The 11,789-nt window shown below is 40.0% G+C and overlaps 2 protein-coding genes across 2 annotated transcripts; one reads left to right on the forward strand and one right to left on the reverse strand.

The window, feature by feature from the left end:
* Asx (transcriptional regulator additional sex combs) lies at nt 1-4,775 on the forward strand. The gene is made up of 7 exons (XM_077430107.1): nt 1-2,105; nt 2,180-2,269; nt 2,453-2,574; nt 2,652-3,124; nt 3,203-3,509; nt 3,945-4,052; nt 4,125-4,775. Exons 1-7 carry the CDS (start codon nt 263-265, stop codon nt 4,473-4,475), a joined length of 3,294 nt encoding a protein of 1,097 aa, XP_077286233.1. The 5' UTR covers nt 1-262; the 3' UTR covers nt 4,476-4,775.
* A 535-nt stretch (nt 4,776-5,310) lies between these two features.
* Nucleotides 5,311-8,902, reverse strand: LOC143911272 (dnaJ homolog subfamily A member 2-like). Its single transcript, XM_077430108.1, has 2 exons — nt 8,523-8,902; nt 5,311-7,373 (listed from the first exon to the last, which is right to left on the reverse strand). The coding sequence occupies exons 1-2, from the start codon at nt 8,589-8,591 to the stop codon at nt 6,225-6,227; spliced, it is 1,218 nt and encodes a 405-aa protein (XP_077286234.1). The 5' UTR covers nt 8,592-8,902; the 3' UTR covers nt 5,311-6,224.
* Between the last annotated feature and the right edge of the window lie 2,887 nt (nt 8,903-11,789).

Raw genomic sequence — 11,789 nt, forward strand, 5'->3', positions numbered from 1 at the left:
AGTCGTGTTCGTTTGTCTGCGATCGCGACTGCCACTGCGAATGCGAATGTGAATGCGATTACAGCTGGGACTTTTGTCGTCTTTCGAGTCGTTGGTGGCCGATGCCGATGCTGATGCTGATGCGAATGCGTATCGACAACCTCATCTGCGAGTGACGGACGAAGACGGAGACGGTGACGGTGACAGTGACAGTGACAGTGACAGTAACAGGAACACCCCCAAACCGCCACCGCCGCTCGCCCGGATGGCTATGGGCTGAGGCATGGAGGAGGGCGGCGGGGATGGGGGCGCGCCGGGGGGCGGAGGCGCCCCCGCTTCGGACGAGAGCGGCGGCGAGTTGGGGCGGAGGCGCGGCCTGTCTCGGCTGATCGTGAAGCCGGTGGTGGAGCCGCGAGCGCCCACCATGCGCGAAGTCCTCGCGTCCATCCCCGGGTTCATGATCCCCCCTCGAGCCAGGGGCCGCGCCAGGGCCGGCCGGAGACTCTCAGCCGCCGCTCAGTTGCGCCAGACCAGGGAGGGTCGCATAGACCTGGAGACGCCCGACTCCATCCTGGTCAACGCCAACTTGCGAGCCCTCCTCAACAAACACACCTTTGCCCTATTGCCGAGTCTCTACCAACACAAACTAGCCCAACTCCTCCCGGCCGTAGACCGACCGGCTCCCGGAGCCAGACTACCCGCGTCCACCCTCAGCAACGAGTTCTTCGCCAGAGCTTGCCTCGACTGGCAGGACGGACTCTCCGAAGGCGAGTTCACACCCGAAAACCAGCAAAAGCTACGCACCGAAGCCGAGCGGGACAAGAGCCGTCTAGATCCATGGAAGCTTAAACATTTCGAACCGGTGTGGGGCGAAAAGCGAGAAAAGCGACAACCTAGCGTATTGTATTATCACCCAGAACGGCCCAAATTAAGGCGAGCGCGTAGGGAAAGGGAGCGGGACCGGGATCGTGATCGGGACAGAGACCGGGAGCGAGACCGAGAAAGGGAGCGTGAACGGGAACGGGAACGCGAGCAAAGACGGGAGAGACAATGCGAACGGGAGAGGGAAAGAGAACGTGCCGGTGGTGCTGTAACTCGTTCAGCGACGAGAGCTCATCGTCACCGCGGTAGTCGTACCCAGCAAAGTATCTCGGCAACCGCTAGTACGGGTGCCGAACGAGCTCCAGACTGCTCGCATTACGTAGACTCTGCCGCTGCACCTCCTACTCCTTACTGCCACGATCACAAACACGAAGATCCATATGCGGTCGATCCTCTCCTTATACCCGACACCGATCCCAGATCCACTACTCACGTTGACCCCCATCAAAATCCTACTGACGATTCTACCGATGCCGCTTCGCACGAATCTGCCGAAAAGAGATCTGTAACCAATTTGCCGACCGCTTTCAATAACAAAAAAGTCAAGTACGACGAAGAACACAATGACATCGTAGACTTTCCATCGTCGTCGCAGACTAAATTAGACGACAGTCAAACTGATAAATATTACAAGGAAGATCTCAAATGCGATGATATGTATGATCGCAATTCATTGTGCGTCTCGTTTGACGGTCATCTAGAACAGTACAATTTCGACGATAAGAATGAATTATCCGATGGTAGTAAAAGAGACGATTACAAACCCAAAGTTGAATGCTCGAGTGATTCCAACGACGAATCGTATACGAATCAACTCTTCTCCAATGTTGAAAATCCGTCGAAGCAAACTTTAGATGAAATTATCGGCACTGAAATTTACACGTCGGCTAAGAGCGATCAGAGTGAAGATTGTGCGTCTCAATTTTGCGGGGAAGATGTCGACGCTTGCCGTGCGCAAATTTTGGACAATTCCTCCAGAACCGACGAGGAACAACAAACCGCCGATTTGGTCGATGATAGTTTATTCAATGGAGTCATGCAAATGCAGTCCAACTCCCATATGCCGCAAAATAGTGAGAATAATTTTACAGACATTACCGATTACTCCAACGATGTCGAAGAAGACTGTCCTCATCAATCTATGGAAACGAATGAAATTCTCGATGATAAAGATACACTCGATACTGAAGACCGTTTCCATGATGCAGAATCTTTCGTATTAGAATCTGGAGCCATCTCAAAAAGTAATTTATTATATTTCATATGTGGTTATTTTTTTGATGTTTTCTTTTTTTAATAACGTTGTCTATATTTTTAGATGTCGCTGAAATTCATACTGTAAACAACAATATTACATCCCAAACGGAAGACGTAAACACATCTTTATTCAACTTTAATGTACCTACAGGTATATTTTTATGTTCTTTTATTCAGGGTAAAATGGTTTAGAAAAAAACACAAATGATTCATTTACTTTATTTGTAATAATGTACATAATACTGCTCAACAGACGTATCATTCTAATTAATCACACTAGTTTCAACATAAATACAAAACAATTTTCATAATATATAATCTTCTTCTTTTTAAGGTATCAAAAAATCTGACGTTGAAGATATACTTGAAGGTGATCCTAGGATTTCAAATGAAGTTTCTCAAACAGAATCAATTCCGATGACGATTATATCAAATCCTCATAATGTAAATCCTTCAGTATGTGTATAGATATTTTGGATTTTTTATTTTAAATATGAAATAATCTTAAATAACGTTATATTTTTTTTTTTCAGGTTGCATCGGTACCGGAAGAATTTCAAGTAAAGTTGGAGCAAGTTTCATTGTGTGACCAGCAATGGAATCCGCATAGTTTAGACAGTCATTGGAATGAAAAACTCATAACGGAGACAATGAAAATTAGTGCAAACTCTGACAATTCAGTGTTTTCCGAACCGCTAGTATTACAAGCCGATTTGAAGCACGAAATTGATGTAAATATTATCCCAGGAAAGAACTTTTCTAAAAATGTGATAAACAGTGATAATATTATGGGCAATGAAATCCCATCCCAAGTCCCCGAAGTCCTTAACACTACTCCAATTGTAAATAGTCTTCCCTCAATAGAAATAAACACTTGTGATATATCTAAAAATACCTTAGTAACCTCCAGTAACATCACGTCTCAGCCACCTGTCTCAAATACAAAAACTATAACCGTAACTAAATCAAAATCAAAATCTGTCTCAAAGGAATCTGCAAACAGCAGGTATATAAAATTTACTTTGCTTTTAATAATGTTCATTTCGTCCGATGACGTTGTAATATCGATTTAAATATATTTCAGAAACCGCAGCACGAACAATAGACCACCTCCTGGTGCTGTGAATTTAGAAAGAAGCTATCAAATCTGTCAGGCCGTCATCCAAAACAGTCCCAATCGTGATCAGTTGAGATGTCAACTCAAACCACCACCTTCAATGCTCAACAATTCGATAAGAGGTGCCATATCTACAAAACCGACTCCTAGACGTTTCACTCCACCTCCGTTAGCGACCGTGCCTACAATCAAACATCAACCGAATCAAGTCATGGTTAGACATGTCTTCAACCAAGGGATTCCCGTCAACATGGCTGTACTTCCCCATCCGGAGGTAATGCATTATATATTGCAAACATTGAAGTAGAATGGGTAGAAGCGCTCTTTGCTTCCAAAAATGTTGCTACAAAAACTCCGTGCAAACGGAGATTTCGGCTGTTTTGCTCAGTTGATTGTTAAACTCTGTAGCAGTAGGATCTTTTTGAAATAGGCTCTACTAGTGAAATTGTGTGGTAGTATTAGTTCGACAAAGTCCGAACATCTGTATGTGCCCGTGCGTCCCTGAACGTCAAGGGACGATCACTTCCACGAATTTTTTTTCCTCACTCTTTTGTCTCTCTTCTGACTTTCCGTCTCTCTCTTCGATGGCTCGCTTTTAAGCGATACTTTTGTTAGGAATGACTATTCTATACATTATACTTCAATGATTGCAAACGTATTTCAACTTTCGAGTTGAACCTAGCTAAATATTGGTTTTTGTACGTTCCAGATGATGGAAACACGTCCGAGTGGAATGGGGCAATACATCCTCGTCCAAAGAACTTCGGGAGTGGCTCCGAGAGCTTCGAGTGCCCCGCCTTCAAACAATCCCAATATGGTGATTTGTAATTGCATGTTTTGTAAGTGTGAAGTGTTCGTTTAAATTATTAATTGATTGTAATTATTTTAGATTCAGATGTGTATTGGAAGCAATAGAACTCAAAGCCGTCCGTCAAGTGCTACAGAATCTCAAAATATGGAGGATGCGCCTTCACAATCCCACAGTCCGAGTCCGGCCACCCAGGCGGTGTCCAGACGGCCGACGTGCTACGCCGACGATTCGCACTTTCTTGCCACGATGGATCCGACTCGGTGCCCCGACGCGAGTGTCTACCCGAGCACTCACAAGGAGACTCTGCCGAGTGATTCGGCTTGCGTCTGCAACCTGCGTGCAATGATAGTGTGTAAAAAATGTGGGGTGTTCTGCCATGACGATTGCATCGGTCCTTCGAAACTCTGCGTAACCTGTCTCGTCAGATAAACTGTAATTATGTGCTTACAATAGATACAAAACATTTAGTGATATTGAAATGCTATCGTATGTTTCTGAAGTAGTTGTAAGGCTTTTTGTATATACTCACACAAGACACAACATAATTTATATACTATGTATGTATCTATTAAAGGTTCACTTAATCGAATTCAGCAATACGGCGGTCGAGCGGATATCCGGTCGATCCATTATTATTTATCTAATGTAATCATTTGGTTTGAGTTATGAACGACGGATGGGTAGTCATCTGTCCAACAATGTAGTCGGACAATAAATTAATCGATGCCTTTTTTTCGTATCATATTTTCTTTAATGGTTTATATATATATATATATATATATATATGTATTTCTAATTTATTAAGTTTATAATATTTGAAAATTAATCTTTAAATTATTTTATAATGGATAATTTAAAACTATTTTGAAGATTATTATGTTTTCAAGATGACAAATTTTTGAATTACAAAATATATTATTACTGAGTATCCCGAATGAACGTGTAGCAACTAATATCTCAATAGGAAAATGTGATGCAAGAGGTCTTTACTAATTTTAATTCGCTTTTCGGTACCGGTGGTCACCAATTACCCGACTTCTACGATTGAATGTAGTCGTATGGAATTTGTATCTGCTTAAAAAAAAACTCACAATTAGAAACCTGTAAATATTGATAGATTTTAGTTATCATATACATTAGATATGTTTCTTTTTTCAAAATTAGAAGATACGATCAAATGTTACGTTTGAATGCAATCGTTTGCATCCAATGCAAATTATAATATTTATGTTATCGTATATATTATTTTTTATAATTTGGTTTAAGTTGCAAAATATTTAATAGTGAAATTATTGTTTAAAATCACCAGTTTGTTTAATTGGAAGTAAATTATTTTTTTGAAGTGCTGTATGTGTTTTGTTATCGCAGTCGAGAGTTCGTTCTTGAATTGAATCAAAGAAATCCATTACATAATGTTTGGAATGGGCACCTTTTCAAAGCTTTGTTTTTGTATTGATCGTTTGTCAGCGTAAAATTTTGCATGTGCCACGAAAATACTACAAGAGGAAAAGTGAATTATAAGAATTGGTTTGTTTTGATCAAATATCAAATAACTAGTGGAATTTGAAAAAACAATAAGGTAATGTCAGAATTTTAATCGTACGATAATTGGTGAACTAAAATTAAGGAAATAATAACAAGACACTGATTTGAAAATGTGCCTAAAGATTGACTTAAATGTATTTTAGATATTAACAAAATAACAATCATAGTTAATTATTCATATTTTTGAACAAACTATAAGAGCGTTATAATTGTTTTTTATTTAATATTACACTATTATTCATAATCGTATTTTATTTTTGATGAATACAATTGTCAAAATTCTTGTCATTTTTAATGTCCACTCCATAAAAGTGAGGTACAAAGAGGAAAAAACTGCAGATTTGCAATAGCGGTCAGTATATTGTAATGGAAGGATACTGAGGTAAAATTAATTACATTTCTAATCATAAAATAAAATGGTGTAGGAAATGAATGAACAAACTTCTGATTCAAGTATTTATTTTTATAAGTGATGAAATATCAAGAGGTATTTATGAAATAATAATTTTAATTACAATTTAATGTGTTACCACTTTGGAAATTGATATAATTTTCATTTAATTTTGAATGAGTGCGCGATATCAATACCTAAAATCAAATTCTGCGTTGACGTTATAATTTGGACGGTCTATTTTACTGCTGATTGCATTGAAGACCGGGTCCGCCGTGACCGTGCAGCTCATCGTCATAATTGTTGTACGCTTCTTCCCTTCTGTCGTCGGAATATTCACTTAGATCCACCTCTTCGACGTTATCTCCGATGGGCATCACGAAGGGCGGACGAGGCGGGAAGAGTTTCTCTAAGCATTGCAAAGTTTCCTCAGATTGAAAATTGTTGTCGGGGAAAGTAATCGCGAATTCTATGTATAGATTTCCTTTTTCAAAAGGATTTTTGAAGTGCGGCATCCCTTCGCCCTTAATACCTTTAATGTCTCCAGGTTTGATTACATTGCCCGGCTCGTTCTTTATGAGCAGGTCACGTCCATCGAGATGTTTCATGATGTAACTAAATCCACAGAGGGCTTCTGTTAAACCGACAGTGTGAACCATGAACAAATCGTCTCCCCTGCGTCGAAATTGGCTATGACTTTTCTGCTGCAGCACAATGATGACATCACCCGGCTGCATGTCGGGCTGCTGATCACCTTCGCCTGCGAAGCAATACTTATGCGAGTCTTTCATTCCCTTATCAATATGCACTTCAATAATTTTCGTCTCGTTAATGACTTTCTTTCCCTTGCAAGTCCAACAACGATCCTTTTCGTTGAAAGTAGACCCTTGTCCGTGACATTCAGAGCACCGACTCTGTATTTGCTGTGTCATACCTGGACCTAACATCTTATAAGTGATTCTGATGCCGTGACCTTTACAATCTTTACAGACTACAATAGCCTTAGCTTTCCCCCCGATGCCTTTGCACGTTTTGCAAATCACATTTTTGCTCAGTTCTAACTTAGAAGTTTTGCCATTGTACATATCTTCTAAAGAAACTTGCAGTGGATGAATAGTGTCTTCTCCACGTTGTCGTTGCCTCATGCCCGGACCTCGCATTCCACCCATGCCGAAGATACTGCCGCCGCCGAATATATGCGAAAACAAGTTTCCAGACATAAAATTTTCATCATAACCGCCTTCTTGCATTCCTTTTACACCATGCATATTGTAGAATTCTCTCTTTTCTGGATCCGACAGTATCTCATAAGCGTAAGTAATTTCTTTGAATTTATCACCCGACTCGGGATTTTTGTCAGGGTGGAACTCCTTGGCGAGCTTCCTGTAATTCTAGAAAAAAAAAAAGAAAAATTAATATTTAACAGAAGTAACTTTAATATCAAATACAAATATGCTTTAAATTTTTTAAGGCGATTAAAATTAAACGCTATGTACTCATAGATATTTTTATCTCTGATTCGCAGAACATTCAAATACACTTGCCAATTCATTTTGAATCAATAAAAAGTTAAAATTTATATCCAAATTTAAGCGATCTATGTAGATTCCAGGACTGTGGAGTTGGAGAATTTCAAACAGTAAAAAACCAACCGACTTTTACTTATTTTCGACGTCAACTTATAAGTCCACTAATAAATTGTAATTTAATATTTTCTTTATAAAAATTATTAATTTAATTTACACTTTAAATAAAATTGCACGCATTTTCATGTGTTTTGACCAAAATCAATCGTTTTCTTCGTCTCATATTTATTGATTTAAATGATATTTTTGTGTACGAAATTCATACACATACGCTTTGAATGGAATTACTTTTTATTTATACCTATTTCATTTCATTACCAATAATTCAATAAATTGGGTTAAATATAAATATTTAATAATATAAAAAAAAAATATATATTTTGAAAATTGCTTTTATTTTCATTTTCATTACTAATAATTTTATACGTTGGCAAGAAAAGCCGATCTTACTAAAATCGTAAAATAAATTAATAGTCAGTCGGTAAATTTTGATCAGACTCCACAGCCCTGGTATATTTCGAATACGTTTTTTTTTTTTTTTTTTTTTTAATTTTCCTTCATTCGATAGATTGAAATTGTAACCACGGCATAAACATAATGTAATACAAAGGAATTATGTAAGAAATCGGGTATTATATGACGAAATGCGATTCCATATTGACAGTAGAAGGGGCGTATATCCAAAGAGTCAGATGGTTGAAATGACAGCGAAATGTCGAATGGCGAATCGCGAAAAGCTATCTCGACTAGCGATCAATGACAGCTAGTCCCGTTATGATAGTGGCGAAGCAATTGAAACAAAATGGCACTAGATTAGTACAGGTCGAATTTGACAGACAATAGATGGAGGGGGGTGGGGGGGGAAGCGGGTAGTGAATGGAGGGTTTGAATGGAAGTGCAGGTGGAGGCGGGGGTGAGGTGGGGGAGGGGAGTTGGGGGGGCGAGGGGTCTCACTCGTTTGATATCAGCGTCGGTGGCATCGCGGCGCAGCCCCAAAACCTCGTAGAGACGATCGTCGGCCATGCTCGTTGCTCGTTGCTCACTGCTCGTCGTTCTAAGCGGGTTGGATGCTGACGAAGCGGGACGGACGCTTCAGGGGTATCTCGTCGAGTTGTGGACGCCGAATGAATGGACAATGGGGAATGGTGAATGGTGATTAGTGAATGGTAGACAGCGAGTGGCGAATGGCGAATGGCAAGCTACGACTATCCGAATGGTCCGACAGTCGTCAGCCGCACTCCCACCCCCACTCCCACTTCCACTTCCACTGAACCCGCCGGCGCGACTTACCAATGTTGCCAACGCTAATGCGAGATGCTATGCTACTTCCATACGTGTTTTCGCCGGTAGCTGGTCACAAAGTCACTAAAATCTCTATAGGTCTGTTCATACTTAACAGCATTGCACGACTCCGTTTCAAATATGTCATTTTATTACATTTCTATTCATATCTACCCACACGTCACGTTTACAGCAATTTGGCCGAGTGCAAGGCAAAATCGGCTTACTTATACATTACAGGCCATGGCGATACGGCGCAATATTGCTTACGTCGTATTGTCGAGTACTTACAATATGAATGCATACACAGTGGCGGATTAAGGTCTGTTCATACTTAACATATGATAGTAGATAGAATGCAAACAGACACCGGGAATCTAACCTTGGATGGAGAGGTGATAGAAAGAGTAAAAAGATTCAAATACCTGGGTACTTGGCTGAATGAAGAGATGGACCCAGATGAAGATCTAAGAATCCGCATCGAGATGGCTAGAACAGCATTTGTAAAAATTAAGGCGGCGCTTACAAACAAGCATCTCAATCTTCATACGCGGTTGAGATTCGCGAAGAGCTACGTCTGGACATTATTACTACACGGATGTGAGACGTGGACTCTGAAAACCAAGATGATCAGCCGCATTGAAGCTTTTGAGATGTGGGTCTATAGGCGTATGCTGAAGATTCCGTGGACCAAAAAGATATCAAACGAAGCTGTCCTCGGCATGATGGGGAGAGACAGGGAACTTGTTTCTGTCATCAAGCGGAGAAAGATGGAGTACCTCGGACACATGATACGGGGTCCAAAATACGAATTTCTCCGTTTGACAACCATGGGGAAAATAGAAGGAAAAAAATGGATTGGCAGGAAAAAGTTATCTTGGCTTCGAAACATGCGCATGTGGACCGATATGGGCGCCGAAGAGCTGTTCCGAGCCGCTGAAGACCGATGCGGATATATTCAACTAATCGACGAGGTGGTCGCCAACGTCCGGATGCGGACAAGGCATTAACAAGAAGAAGAATACTTAACAGCACTGCACGGCTTCAGCACTGCACGATCCGTTTCAAATATGTCATTTTATCAAATTTCTATTCATATCTACCTACACGTCACGTTTACAGCAATTTGGCCGAGTGCAAGGCAAAATCGGCTTACTTATACATTACAGGCCATGGCGATACGGCGCAATATTGCTTACGTCGTATTGTCGAGTACTTACAATAGCAATGAATGCATACACGTGCGTTCGTAGCTACGCGTCAGAATACAAGTCAGCAAAGATGTTTCGGCGTTTATCGAACGAAAAATTATTAATAAACGCGTTGTTGTTGGAAGAAGAAGCTCAAGGAGGCAATAAAAAAGCACGGAGGCGTTTTGATGTGCATCCCATGTTAAAAAATAGAAAAACCGAAGGAGAGTTTTGGATACTGTATAAGGAGCTTGTGGATGATGGACAAAAAATTTTTAAATATTTCCGTAAAAAATTTAATTTTTTTTTAAATATTTGCGCCAAAACCATGTCGAAAGATTGAACAGCTGTCAACTTTCACTGTCGATAATTGGTCCAAAACAGCAAAGCGGCAGACTCATGGCACGTAATTCGCGTGTATATTTCCACGATGGCCAAAAAAACGGATCGATACGTTGACGGATGTTGCTGTTAGGTATGAACAGGAAATGTCGGGTACTGATGTAAGCCTGTCGTGGCGTAAACGTGACGGTTGAAATGAACATACCCATACAAAATCTACCAAAGAATACTTTTCGTACGGCCGGATACCTGCTGAAGTCGGTACGTGCCGACTAGGTATGAACAGACCTAAAATCTCTATAAAGGTCTGACCGCACTATATGACAACCGAACGATCCTTCACTTAACAACAGTGTGCGACAGTGGCGGCTCGTGAGAATTCATAGAGGGGGGGCTGCAGAGATTAATCGGGCTGTAGTAGCTCGTTGACCATACCGGTGATCAAATACAGACAAAAATAGCATGCATATGTACTATACTGGGAGGTCTGCAGCCCTGCAGCCCATATGAACGGCAAAAAAAGCATGCATTTTTACAATTCTGGGAGGACCGTAGTCCCGCAGCCCATATAGACGAGCCACCACTGGTGTGCGACAATATTAGGTAAACCGCACCTGATTATGTCAATCATTCGTTCTATACCTCGGAGAAAAATGGACGACACGGCTATTATAGTATCTTTGATATGCGAGGAAGAAGAACAATCGAGAAAACCCAAAAGAGTATGGCTACATGCGATTTCAAAGTCACGATATGAAGAAGGAGAATAATTGTCGCAAGGCAACCAAGTGTGTGAGATCGCAAGTGCGAAATATTCCGTTAACCATTTTTGTGAGATGTACGATTATACAATAAAATAAAAAATTATCAGTTTCTGAAAACATTGAACCATAAATCATTGATAAATTAATTTTTAATGAACTTAATACTAATTTATCCTAATTTTATTTTTATTTTACACACGGTTGATGCCATTAGTACAATTATCTACTAATTTATCATACAAGATTTTTCATAAAATATTACATTCATAATGTAAGAATAATAGAAGTATTCTTTCTGTTCCACGACAAAACATCCTCAAACAAAACGGCGTATTCTTTCAATTAATGAAAAAAAGAAAAGCATGCTCCATAATATTTTTTCAGCTTCTTCAACTACTACTCATTCTGGTTGAGTCATTTTAAATGTCTTGGCTTTAAATTTGAAATAAAATGGTCACCTTAGTAATGACTATAGTAAACATGATAGATTTAGCTTATTTAAATTAATCAACAAATAGAATATATTTTGGTGTAAATTGGGTAACTTTTTGCTAAATGATTTAAATCTATTTGAGCGGAATATTTTGAACATTCTATTTCAATTTTTGAACAACCATATAAATATTTTAATTTTTTAGGGTCTT

This window comes from Arctopsyche grandis, chromosome 4 (assembly GCF_051622035.1).
Source record: "Arctopsyche grandis isolate Sample6627 chromosome 4, ASM5162203v2, whole genome shotgun sequence".
Classification (NCBI taxonomy): Eukaryota; Metazoa; Arthropoda; class Insecta; order Trichoptera; family Hydropsychidae; genus Arctopsyche; species Arctopsyche grandis.

Coding starts and splice junctions, on each gene's coding strand:
- Asx (XM_077430107.1), top strand. CDS start 263: ATGGAGGAGGGCGGCGGGGATGGGGGCGCGCCGGGGGGCGGAGGCGCC. Junction 2,106..2,179: donor ATCTGGAGCCATCTCAAAAA/GTAATTTATTAT, acceptor CTATATTTTTAG/ATGTCGCTGAAATTCATACT. Junction 4,053..4,124: donor CTTCAAACAATCCCAATATG/GTGATTTGTAAT, acceptor TAATTATTTTAG/ATTCAGATGTGTATTGGAAG.
- LOC143911272 (XM_077430108.1), bottom strand. CDS start 8,591: ATGGCCGACGATCGTCTCTACGAGGTTTTGGGGCTGCGCCGCGATGCC. Junction 7,374..8,522: donor CCGACGCTGATATCAAACGA/GTGAGACCCCTC, acceptor TTTTTTTTCTAG/AATTACAGGAAGCTCGCCAA.